At 43.3% G+C, this 27,040-nt stretch overlaps 1 protein-coding gene across 1 annotated transcript; it reads left to right on the top strand.

Moving 5' to 3' along the window:
* Positions 1 to 177: 177 nt before the first annotated feature.
* LOC128914678 (sodium/hydrogen exchanger 2-like) lies at positions 178 to 27,040 on the top strand. The gene is made up of 12 exons (XM_054214063.1): positions 178 to 454; positions 1,939 to 2,402; positions 2,765 to 3,015; positions 7,874 to 8,091; positions 10,880 to 11,076; positions 15,696 to 15,785; positions 17,163 to 17,233; positions 18,408 to 18,572; positions 19,267 to 19,381; positions 20,696 to 20,830; positions 25,213 to 25,279; positions 26,203 to 27,040. The coding sequence occupies exons 1-12, from the start codon at positions 178 to 180 to the stop codon at positions 26,367 to 26,369; spliced, it is 2,217 nt and encodes a 738-aa protein (XP_054070038.1). The 3' UTR covers positions 26,370 to 27,040.

Below are 27,040 nucleotides of genomic sequence, written 5' to 3'. Positions count from 1 at the left end.
AGCTGGAAACTAATGGACCAGGGAGGAGAGTCAGAGTGAGGTGGAGCGGTTGCTCCTCTCTTTGCAGCAATGAGGGTGAGCTGAGCTCCGCTGTCTCCAGCAGTGCTACCAACCACTCGCCTTCAGCAGTGAGAGTGGGAGCAACCAAATCCCCGTGGCAGACGGCTTCCAGGGCAAATGGAGGGGCAGAAGCCAGGATCCAAAGCTGCAGCTGCTGTCCTAGCTGGGTCCTTGCTCTCCTCCATCCTCCAAGCCACCAGGGTGAGAGCCCTGCAGGGCTCCCCAGTGATGCCGCTGCTGGGGGACGTGATCCCGGAGAACATCAGCTGGGCTGCTGAGGAAGCCCAGGGCAACGAATCCTCAGAGCACGCGTTTTTCTCTCCGGATTATCAGCACGTTCAAGTCCCCTTTGAAATCACACTCTGGATCATGCTTGCATCCTTGGCCAAAATAGGTAAGGCATCTTGAGAGGGTGAGGAAGGATGGGAGTCGTCTTGGTGATGGTGTGGAGAGGGGTGGCCTTTGCTTCACCTCTTTTCCAATCTTGGAGCCTGAGATAAGATGCCAAGTCCTAAGGATGCACGTATTGTGTGCCAGACATACTGCACGTACGGAAAATAACTACCCAGTTGCATTTTAGTTTGGAAATTATGGTTTTCCATCTAGAAGTTTACACCTGTGCATGGTGTTGCTATTAGTAGGAAAACTGCCGGGGTTTCCAGGAATTTTATTTAACTGCAGTATACACCAAGGTGTGTATTCATCTTGATTAGCTTGCCAGCTAAACTACGTGCAGGTTGTCCACTGACATCTTTATCTTAAAATGAAGACTCCTTGGACTTAAAAAAGGGTGCTGCATCTGGCCAGCTACAAGGAATAATTCAGTCCATGTGTGGGGTGTTATACAGCCTAAAATAAAATCTCTCTGCATTCAAGGAGATTATCTGTGTAATGACGCCTAAGAAATTACATTTTGTATAACTTGGACCTATCTTTTTTTTTTCCCCTGCAAAACTGGGCATAGAAAAGTGGAAATTATATATTCTTTTGTTTTTATTCTCCAGGAATTGTGATCACTTCTGTTAAATTACTGCAATAAAAGTTATTTTATAGCATTTTCTCTTTTATTTTTTTCCTCAGAAGGGAGAAGTCTCTGAGATTCATTTAGATCAGAATTTCTTTCAGATGGAAATGGTCTTTTCGTTTGGCTATTCTGCATATTATATGATGAGATCTCAACTCTATTAACATGCATGAAGAAATAATAATGATCACAGATTTTTTTTTTTCTTATTATTCCTATTCCAGTTGGGTCTGTTTCAATTTCTTTCTTTTAATAACTTACCTTGAGTACTTGTGGTGGTTGTCAGCATTTCTAACGTTGGGCATTGCACAAGGCTGGCTTGATTGAACTTTTTTCAATGTTGCCTTTAGCTTTAGTTGTTAATTATTAAATAATATTAAAAGTGGCACCATTTATAATTAATGACAATACTTTCTGACATTTTTTTTGATGCATAGAATCTGTATTGTTTTTAAAATTAGCAATTGCTATTTACATTAGTGTTGAAGATGGCCTGTTCACTGCATTACATCTAAATGCTTTTTTATTTATGCAGATTATTTAGTTTTTCTATTTTTGTATTACCTAAAAATGTATCTTTAACCTTATGCTATGATGAAAAGCAGTCTCAACAAGCAGTAGAACCAACAGTAATATTAGAAAGTTTGGTATTTCCAGTAATCTTTCAGATTTTCTAGCCAATTTCTGATTGAGCAACTTCATCTTCATTGTGTGCATTTATTACTACTACTCCAAAGCCTGCTGAAGGACTGAGCAGGGGGAGCTTCCTCGCCCTAACAAGGACCTGGTTGGTGCTCTTCAGCCAGTTTGGGCTGATGAGGTAATACTTTTTTTTTCTATTTATCCTGTTACAGGGTTTCATCTATATAACAAGCTGCCTTCTGTTGTTCCCGAAAGCTGTTTATTGATATTTGTAGGACTCATCATGGGGGGAATCATCTACGGCTTGAACGACAAGTCACCACCTGTTATGGACAGTGACATCTTTTTCCTCTACCTGCTGCCACCCATTGTCCTTGATGCAGGGTACTTCATGCCCAGCCGTCCCTTTTTTGAGAACATCGGCACTATCCTCCTCTACGCAGTTGTGGGGACAATATGGAATGTGTTTGGGATCGGCTTTTCCCTGTATGGGATCTGCCAGGTGAAAGCCTTTCGCCTGCAGGACGTGTCGTTGCTCCACAACCTACTGTTTGGCAGCCTGATCGCCGCTGTGGATCCCGTGGCAGTGCTGGCAGTCTTTGAAGAGATACACGTCAATGAAAAGCTACACATTTTGGTCTTCGGTGAATCGCTCCTGAATGATGCAGTGACGGTGGTAAGGACTAGCCTTTATTTTGAGTTTTTAATGTTCAGAGGAAGGATGCTCTGGTGCTGAGAGTTTCCCTGCAGAGGAAAAAGGCATCAACAGCCTCTTCTAGCACAGGACTCCTGGTCCTCTTCTCTGACCTGAGGCCCTCAGAAGCTTTCAGGTGAACATCTCTTCTATTGTATGTCTGGAGACAGAAATGCATGTGAGTGCCACAGCGCTCCCCTGGTAGGAGCCTGACCTCCAGAGAAGGATGCTGACCCTGCACTGGCAGAAATCCCAGCAATGTATTTTAATGTCATTGCTACATATGGCCATGTCTGATGAATATCTTGTTAATGGGTGTTTTTCCTCTTTAATTTTTCATCCAGGTGCTCTACAAGCTATTTCGATCTTTCTGTGAAATGCCAACCATCAAAACCATGGATATTTTTGCTGGAGTTGGAAAATTCTTTGTGGTTGGGCTAGGAGGAGTTTTCGTAGGTCTAACTTTTGGGATGACCGCCGCCTTTACCACGCGATTCACCAAGGATATCCGTGTCATTGAACCGCTCTTTGTCTTCCTGTACAGCTATCTTTCGTACCTCACCGCTGAAATGTTTCACCTTTCGGGGATTGTGGCGTAAGTATATTCCAGCATCTGATCTGTCCAGGAAAGCTTTTTGGCTATATTTACTGAGAAGTATCATAAAAAGTTTTAACATAAATTTGCGTAGTTGGAAATCTGGGTATGGCAACAATGTATATAAAAGCCTGTGGAAGAGCTGAGAGTTGTAACCCCATTTCACACATTACACAATTACACATCAATGGTAATAGCTGCAAGTCACGAGCAATCCAGATGACTACTGCAGGGCAGGCTTCAGACAGCTGATTGGTTTGTGCAGGTGATTGAGGAATATTTATCGAGCTCCATGTTTCTTGTTTGGAAACCCTGAATGTTCAAGCAGTGAGATGTTTAGTGGGTTTGGCAGAGCCAGAAGGGACCTTCTTGGCATATTTTGTTATTTTCCATGCATGGCCCAGTCAAAACTAACACTTAGATGTGGTGTTCAGTGATATGGTGTAAGGGAGAACTTTGTAGAGTGGAGTTGATGGTTGGACTCGATGATCCCAAGGGTCTTTTCCAACCTAAATGATTCTATGATTTGAAGAGCTGTAAGGAATATTTAATCAAATCCTCATAAAGGTTTGGTCTGAGTTTACAGACATCTCTTCTAGCACCCTCGTCCTGATCTGCTGCCCTGCCTACCAGCTACCTTTGGGTGATGGACCCAGAGGCGTGCTGAGGCAGACCTTATGGTGACAGAGCAAAGTGAGTGATGGGGCAGGCATTGTGTATCCCCTACAGAGCTGAAGCCTGGAAATATTCCTACTGTTGGGGAGTTGTGGGCTCTGATGGAAATCTTTGGAGATTCAGACTTACTGCCAGAAGAAGTTCAGACACAGCTCATGAGTTTTTCTGGTCTCCTGAGTGTGAGGGTGTCATCTATCATCTCTATCTCCAGTAATGTTTGAAACCTGCTGACCAATTTCAGCCAAAGTTGTCAGAGAACAAGGTTTCAAACGTACTAAACCCAAACTGCTTGCAGTTTACTACAGCACAGTCAGTCCTATACAGTCTTCAATCTAAAAAACGCTTTAGAGCACTTTACTCTGAAGCTTTTGTACAACCAGGTTACAGCAACGTGGGGCAAACAAGGACTGCTGGTGTCCTACAGCTGAGTCCCACGCTGTATCAGATACTACCTCATGTATTTCAATGCAACTTTTTGGATCAGTGAAGCAAAACAATTTGCTTCTGTAAATTCAGCATTTCACAAACTGTAATTTATAGATAATACAGTTAATTTTTTTTTCTTTCTACTGGGTAGGTGTTTCAATAAAATAATAATTTTGGGCCAGATCCTTCAGTTTTAAACAGGTAACTGAGCTTTGGCTTATCTCATGCTTTTCACTTGCAGAGCAGGTGCTGAGAAAAAAGTAGATATAATAATCCTAATAGTCAAAGCAGAGACAGATGAAAAACAGAGTGAGTCAGTCTTTCTGGTTTCTGTGGGCTGGTATCTGTTGCATTTGGTTTTCCTGCCTAAACTCAGTCAGCTGGTGCCGAGGATCACAACCAACTTTCATATTTCCCTGAAGACTATAAAGTGCACTTCTCCTGCATTGATAGCTACAGTGTAAACAACTGTAAATCTGATAATAATGAAGATAAAAAGAAACTAAAAAAGTTAAGTCAGGTACCAGCTAGAAACAGGAGTATCAGGGAGATCTATTTTAAAACTAGTGGTACTTTTTGGATAGAAACCATTCCTATATCTTGCAGATTTTGTTTCCTTGAATGGTTAATAGGAGCAACATTCTAGCATTCTGAAAACAATCCTAGCTTTGGGAATAGGTTAAGAGAAAGCCTATTTATAGGAGTGTAAGACAGAACAGTGAAACAAATATGCTGCATAATCATCATGGAGCAGAAAACGTTCAATCCTAATGGTGTCTCCTTCTATCAATCACAATCTGCTGTACCCATTATGGAACCCATTTTCTATTCTTTTGAATAATGCATTGTTTCTAAAGCAAAACAATTGCAAAGGCAGCTGATTCCTGCACTGCTGGTCTTATAATTGCCAAATTATAAATGCCTCTTTTATATATCTTGATTTCACACAATTCATTCGTTTGTGATCAGGGAATACTGTATTATAAGAAGCAGATCTTGGCAGTTTGTTTCTTTGAAAAATAACTTGATTGCCAAAACAGTCAATTCTACATAGTCCAAAAAAAAAGTAATCTGTGAATGCAACCCAATCTGCTAACCAGTTCTACAAATGCTTTTTAGTTTCAGTTTCTTTTTTTCTTTTTTTTTTTACCCTTGCCCTGGTGGCAGTGCCCGTCTTTGAAGTTGACGGAACAGGTCAGGTTTATTCCTTGTGAATCTGATGTGAACCCATATCTTTTTCCCAAGAAGTATTCCCAGACCATGGCTCTGTAAGTCACTTGCCCATAAATACTTGTTTGATTTCTTAATTCCTAGCTGGAACTATTTTATCCACTATTTATTAAGGCAGATACAGAAGCAGAAGAATTTATTATTTTCTTTTTAGCCTGTGATGCAGTCCCTGTTACTTTTTCTGGCTCAATGCTTTATGCAAAGTGGGTCAATCTAAAAAGGATAAATCAAAAAAGAGTTATTTCAGAATATTTTAAAGTATTGGTACATTTCCTTAGGAGATGAAAGGTGTGAACTCAAACAGCACTAGATGAAAAAAGGGATTTGAATTGGTCTCATGCTGCTGGATAAAACGGGATCTCTTTCCCCAGTGAGAGTATCGTGGCTTTTCTGAGTGTGACCTTTCGTATCCTGTACTTTTACTACAAGTCCTCTCCCTGAAGACCTGTTTTAATTTCAGACAAACCCAATTGTTTCTTTCTCCTTCAAAAAAAGTATGTTTTATTTTCATGGCAAAGAGGAAACCCAGTAAAAACTATTTTTAAATTAAAGAAATAGAAGCGTATGTGTATGAGTTGGGTTTTTTTTGTTTGAATGCAAATTCCGGTAATCAGTAGCTCACAGTGGGTGAAAGTACATCTTCATTTGAAAAAAATTTTTTTCTTCTAATTTGTTATTTGTTGTTCCAGCCAAATATCTGATAAGTATTTTCCCATAATAACATTGCTGATTTTCGTAGTGCTTTAAGTAGAGCAGAAATGAATATAGTTGTTGTCCTTTCCTTGGTCTTGGTCCAACAATAGAGGCTGAGTTATGGCAGTGAAGGTCAGTGATGATTCACTGATGAGCCAGAAGGAAAGTGATCCTTAGTCTGCTTTTGTTAGCAGCAGCGCAGATTAGGAGCAGCAATGCAGTGGCCCACAGTGTCTTCCTGAAATAAATAAATAGCTGTGGAGGAGAAAATTGTTGTCGTTGGTTTCACACAGGTTGTAAAACCTCAACCACAGCACAGTCAGCTCCACCCATTTGCAAACTGTCCTGTTTGTTGGTGCCAGGTGGCAACCCTGTTTTTTTCCATCAATGCCCAAATAATGCAAAGAATCTCCTTTGTGAAATTCTGGGGTTAAATGTGATGTTTTCACTGCAAAGCAGTACTTGCATGGCTGTTTTCTGAATAATTCTTAGCTGAGAGGATGCTTTATGGATAATGTGCTGTGGAGGCCACCAACTATCTTAACACCTGTTTGCATATATATGGGTCACTTACCTGTCCTGGTCACAGCTGGTGTTTAAAGTCAGTCTGCCAGACCCAGGCACACTTCTGCAAGCTGAGGATCTACTTCTCTGTGGGCTTGTCTGCATGTGATATAATGTAAAGAGAGTCACCATGATGTCCCCTGTGAAAGGAATTTTTAATGCAATAAAACTCCATGTGGCTGGCCTTACCAGACACCAATGGAAATCAGATCTCAGAAACGTAAAGCCGTTTTGTTATTGCTGGTACAATATTTAGAATAAAATGCTTCTGTGCAGGTTAAATTATAAAAAATGGAGCTTCGAATCTTTGAGCACTCAATTGTTTTGACCTTCTAAGATTGCTGGCCTGAAAGTGTGTTGATTTGAAAAGCTGATGAATTAGGCTAACCATATGTACCCTGTAACTTGAAGAACCAGTTATCCATGAAAAACTGCAAGGCAGAAATTTTAATTGGTGCTGCACACTTCTGAAGTGCCCTTGGATATGCAGTACCTGAGGTCAGATGTTCCGACTATAGCAACAGCATTTCTTGGCTCTTCGTGCAGCCTTGTGAGTGTGCTTCAGCATTTTATTGTCTCTTGGTTGCACGGAGTCAATGGCTTCCTAGCTGTGCCCAAATAATATACAGTGCAAGTCCAGTCAGGCTTAGAAATATACAGTGTGAGGTACATCGTATGCTTGAGTTTCTCCAACTTAGATTAGCTTTGGTCCCTTGGATGAAGGAGTACAGCATTCGGGCTGCTCTTAAACTGCACCAATTCTGAGTCCTACAGGAATCTGCTGTAGTAACCAGATATCAGACAAACTCACAGGAGTCCTATTTACACATTTCTCATGCTGAGAAACAAGTCTCCCGTTCCCTCAAATGTCTTTTTCTCATTCAGGCAAAATAGGTAATGTGGGCTCCTAAGCATGAAATTCTTCAGCCAAGACGGTTAGAGTTTGGCAAAGTTAAAGAACTGAAAACAGTGTATTGTGACGGGAAGAGTTGGGTGTAGTTAATTGTAGGTATTGCTGTGTGTCTATGATAAGTGCAATAGATGGTGAGTTGTTAATCTGTTAAAAAAACAGATTCAGTCAGTCTGGTCAACCTATATAGTATCTTATTGTCCTGTTTGTCCTACCGATGTTATTGGACTGATTCAGGAAGTGAATCACTACCCAGTGAGATGTTTGCAAACATCTAAGACTTGATGTTTATTTTTTATAAATGACAATGTGTCAATTTTGTGTGCTTAAGTAGAAAAATTTGTTGTTTCATTTTCTCAGTATCATCGCTTGTGCCATGGGCATGAAACGTTACGTGGAGGCCAACATCTCTCTGAAGTCTCACACCACAGTCAAATACTTCATGAAGATGTGGAGCAGTGTGAGTGACACCCTCATCTTCATCTTTCTTGGAGTTTCCACCATTGGAGAAAATCATGAGTGGAACTGGCCATACATTTGCTTCACTGTCATTTTCTGTCTCGTTTGGAGAGCACTAGGTATGGTGAAATTATAGATTTTATTTTTTTATATGTATTATTATTTATGGGAGTGAAAAATGTGATTCCATTAAATGGGAGAATGCTTCTGCCCGCACCATCATCCTTTCCTGCTCGCACTGTATGTGATTATCCCAGATGCGAATGCCAGGACTGAAGTGGGACACCCCAGCCGATGCTTCCCTCCTTCTCCATCACTTGCTCAATAGCAAGCCTTGCATTTTACTGCAATTTCCTAATGTTTCCTATGTTTTATTACAATTAAGTGGTTTTCTCATAAATCATTTGCTCAAATGAAAAGAAGCTCTGAGTGAGTTTGACTTTTTTTAGTTCAAAAATTCTTCATTGCACACCAAAAATCCTCTGTCTCTCTAAACACAGCTCTTCTGATTGCATTCTCATATTATGCAGCATGTTATTAAAGAAGGGCTCAGCACTGCAGCCAGGAAAGAAACCCCTCTTTCCATTCAAAATCCCCCTTGAATTAAATGAGAACATGCAAACCAGAAAATCATCTCACACATCTGATGCTGAATAGGGTGTCCCTTTTCTGCAGCACCTTGCCGGAGAGCCGTAGGTGTGCTGGGAGGACGTGAGCTGGGCAGGGTGGTGCACGAAGCTGGGCTGGGGAACCCCTGCTGCGGAGGCGGTGGTGGAGATTAGCCCCGGACCTGCTCAGACCCGTCCAGCAGCTCTGGACATGCTCAAGGCACTGATGCAGAAATGGGAGGCGCCCACGGAGTTTCCTTGCAGGAACTGGGGACTTTTGGGCTGACAGTGCTGGCATTAGTGTGCAAGCTCTGTTCTAGGCCTTTATTGGACCTTCCCAGTGCTCTTAAATGAGAAATGATTCTGCTGAAGCCTGGGGACTGGAATTACTTTGATATGAGAGAGAGAATTGAAAAAGCAAAATATATTTATTGCATGACAGCACTAGTACTCTACTGTTACCCAAGCAGTAGGGAGATTTCCTTCTGCTCTTTCTCAAGGTATATCTCCAGAAGAAAATATATTCTGCTCAAAGTGATTGATTGTCATCTGTTGGGGCAAAATGGCCTTCAATTAGTTTAAGGAATTCTAATAGTAATTTAAGAGGAAGGATTAAATTAAGCAAAGGGCTCAAGTAAACTTTGTTCCTTTAAATCATTGGCACTGCCTGGGCTTTACAGTAGCTGCAGATGTGATCTGAGGTATCCCTTTTATTTATTTATTTATTTATTTATTTATTTATTTATTTTTACGTTACAAAGAACCTTGAAACTGAAGGCACTAACTCCACGGAGCTCCAGAGACGGGGAAGGTGTTGTAAGGTTCAGTTAATGGAGTTCCCTGTTCTTGAACATCCCAGCTTTTTTATTTTCTTCAAACCAGTCTGATATGCAATCAAACTTCGGATATTTTTAGTTGTACGTGTGTGGGAAGATGTCTGATAATGTACATCTGATAATGATGTACATTACAAGTGCACTATTTTTGAATTTTTTTTCTTTTACAAGCACCTCTTAGAAAAGCAATAGTGATGTGGATCCATCTAATTCCTAGCAAAAGCCAGTGACAGTCTGTGTCATCAGTTCTCAAAATGGCCATTAATCTTCAGAAAATAAGATGTTTATCATATCTGTTGGTATCAAGATCATAGCTTACTGATTTAAGGCCTGACTCTTTGTACTTTTCTGCATCTGTGTATGTATTTGCAAATGACTATAAATTACATCAATTGCTGCCTTAAATTCATACAGTATAAATCTTTGAGTGAAAGATTTGTGAAGAAACAACATTAACACAGGCAGGATATAGCTACTTATCCAAGCTACTGCTTTGAAACTTTTGGAAATTGGAAGGTAACTTGTGGCTAAATTGTTGCTGATGGTTTGCCTTGAGAGCATTTATAATTCAAGCAATTCAATCATTTGTTATCACCAATTAGCAAAATCAATTAATATTTCAATTCAGTTCTCGGCATCTGGCTCTATATCATGATACAAGTAAAGTTTCAGATGGCACATGACCATAGAATAGCACTCAAAACTTTAATTAACTAACATCAAAATGAATGTGCTAATACATCATGTGTTGCCAGTAATTACTGTTTGTTCAGTATTCAGGAGGAACTTCTTTACCCTGAGGGTGGCTGAGCACTGGAACAGGCTGCCCAGAGAGGTGGTGGAGTCTCCAACTCTGGAGACATTCAAAACCCACCTCGACGTGTTCCTGTGTAACCTGCTCTAGGTGACCCTGCTCTGGCAGGGGGGTTGGACTAGATGATCTCCAGAGGTCCCTTCCAACCCTATGATTCTATGATTCTATGATTTAGCTGATGCTTAACACCAAGTCACCAGGTAATTGGTATGTTCTGGGGATCCGCAGTCATGGGAGTGGGATGGCACTGAAATTTCCCTGCAGAGTTCAGCGACCTTTGGTTTCCCAGCTGGACTGTGATATGCACAAGGCTGAGTTAAAAACCAAGAAGATTTGCTACAAGATGAGTTATCTAAAATTGGATAGTTGTATCAAGTCCCCAAAACTGTGGCGGGTCAATGGCATTTGTAATCTCCCAAATCAGAAATGTGTTGGGGATTAATTTTTTTCTGGCCGAATCTAATGCACACCTGTTACATCAGGCTGGAAGAAAAATGGCGTATCGGGAATACACAACCTTGGGCCCTGGCCAGTTCCTCTTGATTGGTGTTTACGAGTTCAGTAATGTTTTACTGTAAAATAAGATTGTGAGTTTTATCTGATTGCTCTTTTTGTTTGACCTACTCCCATCTTCTTTCCTGCTTTTCAGGGGTTCTTGTGCTGACTTTCTTTGTGAACAGATTTCATGTGAACACCATCACCAGCAAAGACCAATTCATTATAGCATACGGGGGTCTCCGAGGAGCCATTTGTTTCTCTTTGGTTTTCCTGCTTCCTGACTTTCACAGAAAGAAGCTTTTCATTGCAGCAACAACTGTTGTCATCCTCTTCACCGTGTTCATACAGGTAAAAACAATCTCGATGTCACCAGCAGATGTAAAGAATGAGCATGATTTTTTCCTCAGACAAATAACAAGTACTAAAACATTGGATGAACACAATGATTTACCAGTCATTAAAAGTTTCCCTCCGTCAAGCCATTAGGCATTTAAAAATTTAAAATTATTATCGAAAGAGGCAGAAGGTGTGAGAATGTGTCACACGTCCATGAGGTTCACTAGCAGTTGTTGATTTACAACATGTGCTGTAGCATTTTTAATGATAACTTGTCCCATCTTTGATCTGGTCCATCCTTATTGGGGTAGCTGTGGTGAAAATTGGGAAGAATGATACTGGCATAGTTTTCCTCTCTAAAGCAGTGCTTATACACGTTTCTTGTGAGAGCAAAACCAACCTGAATCAAAGTCTACAAATAATTTGCTGTTTGAGCAAGGTAAGAACCACTTATTATTGTAGGCCTTGTCATGAAATGAAATGCTGCCTGAGCCATGCAGTAACGAAGTTTGGTTTTCTTGATCCCAAAGGATCAGGAGGATACTGGGGATACTCCAAACCCTCTGAACATGGACAGCAAGAATTTAAAAAGAGGTTTATGATTTGGTTGTCTCAGTTTTGGTAGTTCACAAGGAGGACAATTTAAAGGACCAAATTTTGAAGGTGTGGCTTCTTAACATTTTCTGACAATGAATTCCATTTTATTGGGGCATCCAACAGCTAAAGCAACAACAGTCATTAGTTCTTTATCAAAATATTTTGTATGGGTGTCTGAGACATTTTCACATTCATGCAGCAAAGCAGCTGCAGTCATTAACTCTTCCACTGGAAAAAAAATATTGTGTATGTTACTTGTGATAAAAGCAAGGAAAATCAGAAGCAACTAAAAAAAGTCACAGGACTTTTGATTTATTTGCCTCTAATTTTTCTTTTATAACTGATCCCTAAGCCCTGTTGCTTTTTGCTTTCTCTTTCTGCCCTAGTGATTCTTGGGTTGTTTCCTACCCAGTGGTAAAGCTTCTGCAAGTGTGTGCAGCCTGCCCACATCACGGGGTGGCCGTGGACACGTCACCTCCCCACTGCCATGGTAGGAGAGGGAGGTGGATCCTCACAGCACTGGTTGCTCTGAGGTATTGGGTTTATTGTTTGATGCACAAATGTACTATTTTTTTTCCTTCTTTTTAAAGATTGATTTCTGCTGTGGGTGTTTTTGCAAAGCCCAATTCTGTAGAAAGGCTGAAGGGGCACCTGCAGGTTGGCCTGCTCTTGGGGAGCACGTGGGAGGTGTCACATCTGCCCCCTGCCTGCAGTTGTATAGTGGGCAAGGACCCGGGCTGGTGAGCCTGTAGCTGGGGCAGGGGCAGAACTTGGTGCTGGTATTGCTCTCCTTACTAATATACTTTTATTTTTCACGGATTCTTAATTAATACCCCTCCAGGTGTACGGTGGAGAAAGGTTTTCTCTCCCTTAGGAAGTTGTAAGGAGTTCCTGTGCTTCAGGGCGGGGTGAAGCCCTGCTCAGGACGATCAGCCGCTCTCGGCATTGCTGTGACATCTAGTGGTAACAGCATTTCTGCAGCCTTCTGTGGGATGAGGATTTTGGATGTGTCTCCCTGCTCTTCTCTGCCCAGCAGCAAGTCTGCAAGGGCGAGGTTCCTTTTGGGGATTTCACCTTTTCATTCACCTGGCAAAGGCTGTCATGTTTGAAGGAGGATGTGGTGGAAAAATTGGGGTCGTGTGGTCCTGAAGTGAGGAAGATTGATGTCTACCTGGTGTGCTCTGTCACAAAAAGTTAAGAGTGTGTCTCCATAGGCCTGAAGCAAGTGGAGTGGGCGTCTGGGAACAATGCTGTGCAGAAAAGCTCCCTGGGAGCTCCTCTGCTTAAGTGCACGAGGTTCATGCAGAGCTGCTGACCCAGGGCTGCCCTCCTCCTGCCCTCGGATGGAAGGAGCAGAGCAGCTGCTGGGGCTTTGGGAGATGGTGGGTCACGACAACAGCAGCCCCACAGCTGAGCATCACCCCATGAGAGCAAATTCCTTCCGTTTGGCCTCCCTGAACCCCTTAAGCGTGGGTCTTGGGCAATGCAGAGAATTGGGGTTGACTGTACTTCCCCACATCCACCTAATTCACACCATGAGCTGAAAAAGTGGTCAAGTCTGACATGCTGATGGGCTGGGAGCTGAGTCCTGCAGGGCAGCTGGACCAGGCACACATTTCAGACTGAAAGGAGAGAGCAGGGGCCAGGGGTGGGGGGACCATAGTTAGGTGGAGGTTGACAAGTTTTAAGATGCAAATGTGGGTCAGAAATTGAAAAGATACGGTCACTAGGCACGTCCGCTCATGCAGAGACGCTCTTGAGTCTCAGACAAAGGTTGTTCTAAGGCAGCAGCTCCATTCTGCTGAGGCTTCGGAAAATCCTTCCCAGGACCAGGAAAAGGGCTTTTGTGTAACCTCAAAGCTCAACTGGTGATGTCATCTCTATGCTAAAGGGTGAGAGTTAAACAGGGTCCCCCGTGGGTATGTGTCAGCGGGGTGACCCCTTGACCTTCAGCCTTTCAGCAGGAACATAGCATCTATAAAGACAGACTTTGCTCAGGCTCCAGATACCTGCAGTATTGTGTAGCTGAGGCCACCACGAGAATGGGGGGGGTGGCAGTGGGGCTGGGAAGTAAACTTGCTTAAAAGCTGAACCAGAAAGATATTGCTGTAGCTCAGCACAGAAAACATAGGTAAATATAAAAGAAGCAGGTATTAAGATGAACCTTCTGAAACCTGGGTATGCCAATGAGTCCTACAGCTTCTGAAGTCCATGGCACTGCTGCCAGCCACATTGATGGATGCAGGATTGAAGAGTGAATATCTTTAATATCCCAGCATCTTTCAGGGTGCATGTCACTTTGGGTGGAAAGGACAAGTGAAGTATTGGCTACAAAACAACTTCTGTGGCTAGTGGACTTTTTTGTTTATTTTTGTTATTTTGTGCAATATGTTTTCTTTATATTCTCAGTGATATCAATATAATCTTGGCAGAGGTGTCTGTGTTGAGATAGGAAAGAAACTAGGGGAGAGATGATTTTGGCCCTTTCAAGCTGGAGAAGGCCAGCAAGTCATCTTGTTGGAGCACAAATCCTTTTAGTTTTCTTGAAAATCCTGACCACACTGTCTGAAAAGCTTTGTGCTACACAGACTAATGACCAACATGTAAGCAATTGGGATTGTCCGTACACGGGTCTGTGCATTACACAACCCAGGAAACTCATCTATTTTGGCCTTAGTTGCATAAGGCTCTTCCCACAACAAGCCTGCTTAATAATTTTGAGAAGGTTGATTGAGCAATTGTCAAGTCCTCAGTGCTTCCAAGCTGGCCTGGATATGTGCCACACAGACCAGAAAGTCCTCCAAGGAGCTGTGGGCTTGTCTGGAATGTCACAAAAAGCCTTTATTGTTCTGCCTTTCAGTGCGGTTTAGAAAAGAAATACCACGTTCTCCATTTGAAGTTCACTCTCTCAGCCTATTGGCCTCTGACCTCTTCCATGAAATTGTTAGCAAATATAATGGTGAAGAGTTGGGGTTTTCTTTCATTTGCCGCCTACACAGACCCACTAGCTACTGGTTTGCAAGGAGTAGAAAAACTTTGTGAGCTGTGATAGAGCCATCAGCATCAGGTGATGCACTTCAGATGAGTTGTTTCTGCTGGGTGGAGGAGCACCACAGGGGACCTACAGGTGTGTTGTGAAATGACATGTGGCCTGAAAATGACAAGTGGGATTCTCATAATGCTCTCAAGGTCAGGAAAGGCCAAAGGAATTCAGGTGTTTATACATTTGGGAGTCCTGGTCACAAAACTCCAAAATGTCACTTTAAAATGAAAACAAATGCAGCTGATTATCCAGTGAAGGCAAGAGAGCAAATTACATAGTCTCTACTTATTTTTTGTAGTATCTGTTATTTCTAAATTTGTGAGTTTTATTTTATTTACTCTGAATAGCTATGCATTTTTTATTGCTATTAGCTATTAAAATGACACATTAATTGTTTCTGCAATTAAAAATGTGTTCAACTCTCCTCCGTGCCAGCAATTGTGACATTCAGAAGTCATAAACATCAACTACTCCATCATTTTTGCTGTAAACATGTCCTAGAAAAGTCATTTCATACTGAAGCCAGACTAAGAAACACACCACAGCAGCATTTTAGGAATTCTCTCATGAGGCTTAAAGGACATTAAAACTCTTCCCTTGACCCTTCCCACCAGGTGGATACTTTGATTAGTAAACTTTGCCACTGGCTAGCCATCCGAGATCGTTGGAGTAATGATCTGTGACACATAAATACTCAAAAAGTTAGCAGAAAAATGCTGGTGGAGGCTGCGTGCTGTGAAGTCTCAAGGACTATCATAGTTTCAGGCATTTGAACTTAGAACGTTCCCAGCCCCTTTCCATCTGCTAGGCTACAAGCAATAGCAAACCACAGGCTTGACCCTGAAGTTATTGGTTGACTTTTTGTGGTCTTGAGATGCCAGATATGGAGAGTGGAGCATTTCTCCTCTCTGCCTGTATGTGAGCTCCTGTTGACACTAAGAACACTTGATGTGAAGAAAGGATGGTTTTTGTGTTTGTGGTTATGCTGCAGGGAATGACCATCCGTCCTCTCGTTGACTTGTTGGCTGTCAAGAGGAAAAGAGAGAGTGCTCCCACAGTGGGAGAGCAGATCCATATTCGGGTAAGTGATGCATCCATCAACACATGGCCAGAGCTTTCCAATATCCTTTGCTGATAGCAATATGGTCCTTCTGTAATGTGGTGTGCCTCCAGGGACTCTACAGGTCTGCAATTTTACCCGAATCCTCTGAAGGTCAGTCCCTTTCTGGGTTTGAAGTCCTATGCAGCTTCCTAACTATGGGTTATTATTTGCATTGGAATAGCAGCCACCTACTCAGTCAGGCTGGAGTTGCATTAGTGGTGCACAAACATGACAGAAAAAGATAATCACTCACCCGAAAGTTTATACTTGAACCTAACTCTATCTGTTTTGCTTCTCTGGAAGGAGTAAAAGAGTGAAAGTTCACCTTGCTCTTGTCATCCAAATGTTGGCCTTTCTAGTTATAGAGGACTTCTTCAGAGAGCGGGTCAACTTCATGAGAAAGCAGGGTATTCTGCACGCCCAGCTGAGGCTTTGCACTTGCATCTGCATCCAATGTAAAATTCTTGCTCTCAAGAGCAATGGTCAGTGGAGGGCGGGGAGGGGGTGTAGGTGTGATTTGTCGGTCCTCAGACCATACGGCTGCTATTAGGACTCTGTGAGGACTCTAACCTGTACCATGCTGCAGGGCTGAGTGAACTGCTTTGAAGATTTTCTGTCTCTGACCCCACAAAAAATATTTTTTTATTTTTAAATTAGACCTGGAAGAAGCTCTAGGGACATCAGTACCTGGGTGTGGACGGGCATTGACCCGCAGTAGAGCAGAGCCCTCTCCCAATTTAGAGATGCCTGTAGGAGGGAAAACAAGTTGTGAAATTAGAGATACTTAACTTCTAGGTGGAAAAATCAACCTGTCTGGTATTTTTAATATAATTTTAAACAATAATAATGTTTTTATATAAGGCATGATATGGCCAATGATTTAATTTAGTGTGGGTGTCTGGGGGAAGGCAGTATTTCTTATTCAAGTCAAAGCGTCATTTGTATGTTATCTACATCTGTATCCTGAAGATACTGATCTCCTGAGACAAATTGTCCTCAAAAACCTCAATATGAGCATTTCCTGCTTATCAAGGCCCAATATGCAGGATGTGCAAGCCATCAGCCATCCTGTACATACCATAAGGAGCAGATCCATGCCTCTCTGCGATTGTTCTTTGCTCGCACAGACCTGAAAGCAAGCAGCCAAACCATTTACTGTACTCCAGAACTGAGGGCTACACGTGGATGTCTGGGTGGGAAATTAGCCCAGCATCCCCTCTTCTTGTTTACCAGCGCTGTGTACCAAGCTAAAAGCAACTCCTGTTTTGTCTGCTGGCTTTTGATATTTGCTGTCTGAGTTCATCAAGTATGCAATACATGCAACCGGTGTATAGCAAAATCCTCTCTTCTGTTTAGTTCTTGGATCATTTGCTGGCTGGCATTGAAGATATATCTGGACACTGGGGACAGTATTACTGGAAAGACAAGTAAGGATTTGACAATATACAACTGTGTACACGTGTAGAAAAAAATGAGGCTGGTTTCTATTCCCTGTTTCCACTGTGGGCAGCTGAGCCTTGTTCATCCTTGTGTCACAACCCAGGTGACAGAGGGGCAGTTTTTCCTTGTCCAAGGTGAGAACAGGTCGTCGGGGTGCTTCCCTGCTTGCAGGTCACTTATTATACTTCACCCTAAAAAGACTCCTTTCTCCTCTCCTATTGTGTTTGTCCCTTCTTGTCCAAAGAAATCTGATGGAAATGAGAGAGCCATGCCAGCACAACACACAGCTTGTGTGGCTTCAGCCTGTCCCTGCCTGCAGTGGCGTTGCCTGTGACCTCCTGTCTGTCTGGCCATGCAGGGACTGAGGAGCCCAACCCAGTGTGTGCACAATTAACAGTACAAATATGAGCCTGCAGCACTTTGAGGGGCTATCTGTAGAGGATATCTACAGATTTCTCTAGCAAAGTGATCAATTTTCATTAAGAAAAATTATATAGATTTTACACATGAGAGTTTGCTTTTTTAAAAAAAAGACAACATAAAATATACTAATAGCAGTCTACCAGATTTAATTCCTTGGCTGTGCAGACACAGATGCAGCTAACTTCATGGTAAGGTCTGATTGATGCAGCTGGCAGGGATTTTCTTAGGAATGCCAGTGCTTGGAAGTGCCACTAGAGGGTATGGGAATCGTTGCTGCTGAGGAATGTCCAGGCTCCCTGCGAGCAGGTTTGTGAGCAGCTAACAACAGCCAAACTTGAGTGCCAGTATTTGATACTGGCTAAGTCTTTCCCAAAGGTTGTGCTGCGTTTGGGCAGAAAGTGAGAGGAAATGGCTCAAGAGGGAATCTGGAAGCGTTTAAATCTGTTGCATCCCTTGGGGCTACTGCATGTACTTGCAGCACTTATAGCAAAGTTCATGATAAATCTGTCCCTTTGGGGAGTTTTTATGGTATTTGGCAAAGTTTTAATATCTTAGCTCATATACTGTAGTGCAAAAATAATTCGGAACTGGCCTCTAGGACTATTGGTTTCTGGAAAGAAGGTAATGGAATGTAATGGAATATGGGGCAGTATGGACTATGCTGGCTTGCTCAGGTCCATTTAGCTGCTGGGGCGTCATGGGAGGAGGCTAATAACATCTTTTTTTGTTCTCAAACAGATTAGAATATTTCAATAGCAAATACCTGCAGAAGATCCTGCTTCGAGAATACGATCAGCCAAAATCAAGTATTGTGCTTCTCTACGAAAAGCTGGAGAGGAAACATGCCATCGAGCTGGCAGAAGCCGGGCAGCTGGGTCATGCGCCGTCTCACCCGTCCTTGCTGTAAGTGCTCCCCTGCAGTCATCCCCTGTCTGTCACTCCTCACAACCCTCCCACCGGAGGGAACAGTTATGAAAAGCTTTTGCAAACTTCTCTGCCTCCTCTGCTCTTCCCTGCTGGGCTCTCCCATGGGAAGGACCAACATAGCTTGGGCAAATGCAAGTAAACACTATTTAAAAATTAGTGGGTGGGTATTAAAAATGGTCAGGTGGATGAGCAATCTACTGGCATTGATTAACACAGTTTCTGATCTTGTACATGGAGGCTCACCTGTATCCCCCCCGCCTCCCGAGTTACACAGAAATGGTGCTCTGAGGAAGAGGCTCTTGCACCATTTTTTGATGGCTTTGCACTATAACATGTACTGAAGGAACCAACAGCGAGAATTAGCATTGGCTGAGACAGCAGGGTCAAATATTTGCATGTCAGAATGGCCATCTCATCTCTCACAGATGGTTCTGCTCTGCCACAGCTCCCCGCAGCTCTTTTATCTACCAGGGAGCACATGGATGGCACAGCTCTGATGCAAATACCAAATGTCCCTGTCCGCAGTGAGCTCCATCTGCAAGGATTAGCTGTTGGTCATGTCCACTGGTGGTGGGCTCCGAAGGGGCTGCTGTGAACACTGGGCTTCGGGGATGCACGGGTTGTGCTGTTGTGCACCTTCCAAATTAAGGTGTTCTGTTTTTCTTTGCAGCAACAACGACAGGACTGTCATAATGGACAAAAAATTGGAAGATACTCTGAATCCGGACGTCCTGGAGAATATACAGGAAATATTGGCAAGGAACCTGTACCGAATAAGGAGAACGGTATAACTCTTCCCTCGATCTGTATTTTAGATGTCCAATAACAAAAGTTATCTCAGTTATCCTAACAGCCTGAGCAGATGTTATGAATATTTACATAATTACTGATGATGTCTCTTTGTGAGCAGAGAATAGTTGGCTGTGTGAAGCCAGATCCAGTTTCCAAGTCAGTGGCACATTTCTGTTTGCAGCATGACAGCTTTTGAAAGGTTCACCCAGTCAGCCTATAATTTCATGAAGTATTTTAGGCATCAGTACTCAGAACCAGAAAGGAAGAAGGAGGAGCACATGGATCTTCAGGCATCAGGTTAGCAGATCCAGCAGTTGCAACAACTCCTGGGGTTATCCTCTCATTGCATTTTTCCCATAGAAGAGAGCACAGTCAGTGAGCTGTGAGTGAGAACTAATCTGCAGAGGTTTTAAAACTGCTTGGCAGTTTTGCCATGAAACTGGTACAACTGGTAAATAGCATAGAAAACACTTGCTATTTACAGAAAAACTCATGAATAATCTGTCTGAGGTTTTACACAGCACCTAGGACTGTGCGTTGTAATTGCTGTTCACATAGTGATACATGGAGCCTTATCCTTAAAATCCACCTAAGCCTTTGTTTTATGGATTATGCATGAAATACTGAGTCCTTGGGGATGCGGCTGATGTGGGCAGCTCAGCACAGAGGGATCAACCACCCCCTCCTGTCTCTTTGCTGAGCTGAGAGAAGCAACTAGATAAGGCTGGGAGCAAACCTATAGAAATGGGGAATGGGATGAAGATGAAGGCATACCTCCTGTTGGCACTTACTCCTGCCTAAATCCAGCCTCACCCCTTGTAGTGACAGAATTATCCCAACTCCCACTGATGTTAGTAGGAGATTTAACTTTGGTTGGTTTATGGCTTTTGGAGCAGGGTTTGTGGTTCCTGTTGATTGCGTGATTTATGTATGAAGATGGGGCTGATATAAAATATTGGAGGGCTGGCAAAGGCACTGAGGCTGAAGACATCTCGGACAGAGTAGCTGCACTAGGTTGGTGTGTCACCTGGACCAATAGAGACGCATCTCAGTCTTCTCGTGCCATGATTGCTTGGGCAATTTTGCATAAAGAAGCAGAGTTTGGAGTCCCATCTTCCTTCTTTGGCTTTTTCCCTCCATCCCCACCTCTCATGCTTGCATTGACCAGTTTATCCCCATAACTAGGCAGGATGGTTACGGGGAGCGAAGGACCCTGGGAGATGCAGGCACTAGTGAAGGGATGCTGCTGTGGAGAGAGGGATGGATGGTCCCACCTCCAACAGCGGTCTATGTGGTGCCACATGCAGGGGCCAGCATACAACAGGCACACCCTTCCTGGAGAGACGGAGCCTGTGGAGCATGCCAAGGAGATCCTGATCCTCCGGCACAAAAGCCTGCGGGTGAAAGTGAGTGGAGGCAACACATCCAGTTCCAGCAAAGAGGTAAGAGGGAGTGGGGAAGGCTTGGACCTGCAGAGACCTCACACAGGCTGCTTTCCCTGTGCAGGTGTAACAAGCACTAGGAACAGTGCAGTTTATTGCTAGTGGTGTTTCCTTTTAAAGACAAATCCTGCTGCCTTAAATTTAAAAAAAAAAAAGAAAAAAGTGTCTCTCAATCCTAAATTGCATTCCAGTGAGTAGGAAATACAAAGGAAAAAAAAAATCAACCCAAGTCCTGACAAACAAACGAGCCATCTTGGGTGCAGCACCATTCAGTGCTTTGTGAACATAGCCTTCCATCCATGCTAGGAAGGTTATTTACCGAGCAAATGTTATTAATTGGACTTCAGTCTGTAGATTCAGAAGTCAGTTTTTCCCATGTTTTCTGGGAGATTTCTTCAAAGGCGGGAATTTGCTTCACCCATTGTCAGTGGTCCAGATGGACTGTAAATATTTGAAAATATTTGGTGTTTTTCCCCCCCCCAACTCTTTTGAAAGGACAGAAGCATTATTGTGAGCTTTCTTATTTATTCTGGAAGTGAGTTTTTTGTTTTTAAAAGCAGCTATGGTTCTGGGCAGACTTGAAGAAAGTAAAACAGAGGGAAGTGTTGCATACCAGATTCCTGGGAGAACCACTTTGAATCCAAATTTACTGCTGGCACAGCTCCATATTGGTTCATGTTCTGAATTAGAGGAGAAACAAGGTAAATACAGTGTCTGTGGCTGGTGAAGACTTTTTCTGACTTCTTTGGAAATCAGGGAGAGAAGCTGAGCCAACATTTCCCCGTGGAAAGATGAAATGGTCCAGGAATGGTGCACGAGGAGCGGGCTTGGTCTTTTCAGTTCCTCCCATCCTCTGTAACTCTTGCTCAAGCGGAAAAGCAGTTAACCCCCATCATATTTTGCTCTCAAACCCCCAGGTCAGCAGCAGTAATTGCTGAGCCTTCCTTAAATTTCCCCTGCTTCTCCAAATCTTAGGTTTTGATGGCTTGAGCTAGAGCACTGTCCAAGTGCAAACTGTGCTCTATAACCTGGGCAGCAAGGCTCCATCACTAAGGAGAAACAGAATGACCTTTTAAAAAGAAATATTTTATCTTTCTTTATTTAGATAGTAATTTTCCACGACAGCACGAGGACTTGGGACTGCCGCAGGCTTTCTTCCACTCTGATTTCTTTGTTCAAATGCCAGTCATTGAAGAGCTCACCGAGAACGGCAGTAACACACCAAATGCTGCTGCTTCTCAGCCCTCCATTCACAGAAAGGTGTTCCAGCTCTTGCAAACAACTTAAAAGATTTAATTTGATCATTTACATGCTGATTGGTACTTACAATTCAAAATAGATAGGCAAGAACATGGCATGTTCCTGTAGAACATTTGGTATAATTAAACTTCAAAAGAACAACATCAAACTAGGGCTGATTTTGAGCACAACGTTACATGCTTTAAGGACATTTGATTGTTAACCCTTGCGCTCCTGCTTTCCTCTTCTCTGCTGCTCCCACGAGGTACTGCGGTGCATTTGGTAGGAAATTCAGCACCTTTGGGAAGACCGATTCTCTTCTTACATTGAATGCTTATGGCTGGCCTTTTAGAGGACAGAATATTTTGAGAGGAATTGCAAAAGCAATCGAATTTGCTCTGTCTCTATACTGATTCATGGATGGTGGCGAGTGCTCCTATGGATTATGCAAAATGCCAATTTGATGCTGAATACTGCTGTCTCACAGGAGTAATTTGTTGGTGCTCATTACACCTCTACAGCAGCTGCCTTTGCTTTGTGCCAGTCTAAGTGAAGCAGATATAAATACTGAGAGTTGATTCCAGTGACGTCTGTAAAGGTGATTCTAAGTCCAAGAAGTATCCCTCTGCACCCAGAAGGAAAAGTCAGGCATGTTTTATGTGATCAGCAGCTTATCTACTGATGTTCTAGAATAGCTGCCTCATTTTACTGTGGATAGAAATAAGACAATACCCAAAAGTGATGATATAATGTTCTAAAAGAGCCCTGGAATATTAACACGAGGTGGGAGGGTGGGTGAACGCTGTTACACGCTGTAGGAGGACAGATTGCAGAATTTGTCAGCAAAAAGAAGAAACACTGTGCTAAAAAGTAGATTTCAGCCCATTAAAAGCAGCTCAATATTTTAACTTTCTGGGAATAAATTAAGCCACTCAGATTTAGTTTCATGCCAAGTTGACAAGCAAGTGGCATTTTCCTGTTTAAAAGAGAGATGAATGAAAAATACAGCTAGTTAGTGTTTGAGATTTTTCTAATTGTCAGATACTCCATCTTCTGTAGTCCCAAAGGGAAGGGTTTGGCCGCCTAGGTTTTGAGTCAGCAAGAAAAAACTAGATGCTCTCATGCCACACATTTTTCTATTCTGCGTTTCACCACGAGATGGAAGCATTACAACTGTGTTTGCAAACCCAACTGGAAATCAAGGAACTGCGAAACAAACTTCAAGCAAAGGGCCACTGAAAACCCTGTGGTGCTGGTGAAATGCCTCACATCTTCTATTGCCGGTCTATTTGAAAAAATCTTTGCCAATACATTCAATCAGTTAGGTGTTATTAGCTGAGTGAATAATTAAAAAATCCCTTTTGTTCAGTAGAAACACAGCTTTTTCTGCTCGCTGTCTGTCTGCATATATATATTTTTCTTTTTTAGTGAAGTTGGTTAGTCCTTTGCTATGAAAATATGAAGCTGTTGTAGCTCAGTTAGATTCATCTCATAATTTATTAGGTGCTGGTTGGTCTTTTCCCGCTCTATCAGTTGCCACAAAATAAGGTATGTAAGGAAGAACATCTTTCTGTAGGTGTGTGGCACCACCAGGTTGGGGAGGAGCCAAGAGTGGGGTTCATCTCACCTGATGGACAATCTTCAGTTGGTGCAGAGAAACCAATGCCCTCACCAGGACAGGCACTGGTCCATGGCCAACGCCTGGCTTCAGCTAGGGCAAATCACCTCTTCTCTCTAACCTGGGTGCTTTGGGTGCCTGGGGGGTCTATTGCACTTTAGGTGTCTGCCTTCGCTTTTAGAGTAGTGCTGCGTTAGAATCCCCTGCCAAGGAGGGGTTGCAGAGTGAACAGGGAAGGTAGAGAAAAGAAGTAAGAAAAGAACAACCTTCATCCCTCTCGAGCTAACGGCGCAGGTTAAATGATTTACACGAGGCACAAAACCCTTGGCAGGACTACGAGGTGACTTCAGATCTGAATCGTAGCCCAGAGGATTAATTCCAAGACTATCTATTTCCAGCAGAAAGTTCGCCTTCCTCCGCCTAAGGACAAAATTCCTTCCGAAGGCTGCTGCTTCCTGAAGCTGTGCATCATGCTGGCTCGGAACGCTGTCTGGATTTTGGGCTTGCCTTATTTTAGGCAAGGATCCAACGCAGAGTACGCTGGCAGGGTGGTTTCTGAGACCCTGGATAGCTTTTATTTACCACTGAGCACCCAGAAAATCCTTGCACCTGTAGCCAGGCAACTTCGTCCTCTTTTCTTCTGCCAAAACACGAGTACACTCCCCCAGAAGGAGCTTATTTGGAGCTGCCTGTAAGCCATGTGCGTAAATGACATACTGCCTTTGGTAATTATGTCGGAGCCCTTTCATGGAGCATGCTCTGAGAATCGTTAAATGCCCCTGGGAATGGCTTTCCAGGGAACCAGGCGCTGCTGCTGGAGCTGGGAAGGCATTGTTATTAAAATGGTCAAAAAAGTGCGAACAAGGGATGGAGGGCATCGGTCCTCGTTAGGGGAGGGAGGAGAATGAACCGAAACAAAACAGAAAACCAGTCTGGGAGGTGTCCAGAGTTATTTTGGCAGTCTGGGTTTCTGGACCGAGATGCCAAATCACAGCTGCGTAAGAGACTTATTCCCAGTTTACAGAAGCACTGAACAATTCAGGCAGAATTGTGCTACCTGATTTATATTTTTTTTTTTCCTGAAGGGTGGAGATTAGCACTGGAGTGAAAGGACAGGGAACTCGTTAGGGCAAGCTCATTACCTGCCTCTTTGGCCTGCAGCCAAGGTGGGGAGCAGCCAAGGTGAGAAACCATGTCCTGGGGATGTGCTTTGCCTCCTGCACTCGCCGGCCCCATCCTCCCTGCCCCAGGGCTGCTCCTTCCCATCCTGTCTGCTGATTCAATCCTGGAGAGCTCAGACCTCTTCCACCAACTTGAAACAAATCAGTGTCTGTAAATATTTCCTGCCATCTATTTGGTCTATTTTTAGCAATAGTTCTTTTTGTTTTTCTTGGCAAAAGTAAAACAAATGGAAACAGAGTCCTTGGGGATTGCAAATGGCTTGTTTATGAAGCAGGAGTGTCATTAACAGACTTGCTAGCAATCTTCATAAATGCATTAAAGTACTTTTCTTCCTTAATCACAGAAGGATGACTCCTATTCAGCGCAGGGCGACTCCAGCACGCAGCCCAAGCTGTGCCGCTCCTTCACCGGTAAGCTGGGGAGCTGGTGGGTGCTGGCGGTGATTTCCTGCCTCCCCTGCTCACCCTGCCCCATCCCCATGGGATCGTCCAGCAGGTGACAGGGAGGACGTGCTGAGGTCCATGGCGTGTCCGTTGCAGGGCTGGTATTTGGGATACAGCCAAGGCAAAGCCTCCTGTCCCCTCCCTACCTCGCTGCAGGCAGCAGCAGGAAGACCTGGACTGTACGTTGCAGGCTGGTGGCTGCAGGCAGGGTGGCAGGGCATCACTCCAGCCTGGGGGATAAAGTGGGGCTCCTTACATGAGCATCATCAGTGAGCAAGCAGAGCTGAGAGCCTTCTCAGACCCAGTGCTCCATCTCAGCCCTACCTGAGACAAGATTCAGTGTGCGCTGGGATGCACAGCTGGCTGTGAAGGTGCTCCAGGCACCTGCTCGGGGGCAGGCAGAGGTGCTGGGAACCACAGCAGTGAGAACTGTGTCCCAGCCCAGGTGTTTGACCTCCTTGTTACTTGTGTGCCGCAAGGGGGTGCGTGAATTTAGGCAAAAAACAATCACTTAATCTGTCTATGTGAAATTTTAGGTGCTCTGGCAGGACACCTGCACCTTGAAAAGCTATTTTGAGGTAGTGACTGATAGGAATTGTCGTTCTGCAAGGTTGCTGGTGGGGACTGACAAAAGAATGATTATATTGATCCAGATATGTAACATATTTCAAACTACAAAATAAGGTTTAAATTGCCCCCTTCCCCCCCCCCCCCCATCTAAACACTAATCTTTGTCTTCTGTTTTATAATTAAAAAGTAATCCTTGCAGTGGAATAGCTCATCCCCAGTGAGCAAATAGCCACCTCAGTAGCTCTTGGTATTTCTTCATTCCTGTTGACCCACAAAGGAGAACATTTCTCATACAAGTTGGTATTTTTCTCTTCCTGCAGTGAGGAATGCAGAAAAGGTTCGGGAAGCGAAACAGAACCGGTCGAAGTCGGTGTGTGTCATCCCACCGCTGCAGGGCAGCGGTACGGCCTGTGGTGAGAAGAAAGAAATGGAGAAAGAGCCGACTTTGGAGATGAAAAGCACAAGTGCTGCTGCTGGCTTCCCGTGAGGGATCTGACTCTGTTTCATGGATGGCTACTATACATATAGATAATGTAAATAAAATGCATATTGAAAAGGACAGCATGGACAGGCCAAAATATCCCGAGTGGTTTGCATCGAAACGTGCTCTTATTGCTCAATGATGGCTTTTTACCGGGAACCAAGGGAAAAGATGCACAGCTGGGTACTAGCAATGCAAGGTGATGTCTGAGAGAATTTCTAAGGAATGTCTAGGAAAAATTAGTCTGCTCAGTACGTGAAAATTGCTGAAAATGTCTGAAACTGCAAGAAATGATGTTTTAATAAGGGGAGATATCAGGTCTTCTCATTAGTCATCAGGGACAGACTAAACAGCAGGGAGCATTTAGGTTATATGTTAGGAAAAACTTTATAACCTCAAGGAGTTTTGTTAGGTGATGGAGCATGCCACCAGGAAAGACGGCAGAAACAGTGAAAGATCTCCTCTACTCCTCAAGAGCTGGTGAGTCCTGGCTATGAACATTAATCACATGAAATCCGAAGTTAAATCTTTGGACTTCAGTTAAATAAGGTGTTGTGTCTTACCAGAGGGACTGTCCCACACCTAGACACAGTTCTTTTAATGAAAACTTATTACAGCTGCGTTAGAAGGGGAAAATATATTTTTACTGATTTTTTTAAATTTATTTAAGAAGTGGT

Source organism: Rissa tridactyla, chromosome 9, assembly GCF_028500815.1.
Source record: "Rissa tridactyla isolate bRisTri1 chromosome 9, bRisTri1.patW.cur.20221130, whole genome shotgun sequence".
In the NCBI taxonomy this organism is placed as follows: Eukaryota; Metazoa; Chordata; class Aves; order Charadriiformes; family Laridae; genus Rissa; species Rissa tridactyla.
The sequence above is the reverse complement of the archived record's forward strand: the minus strand, read 5'-3'. Positions and strand labels throughout refer to the sequence as shown.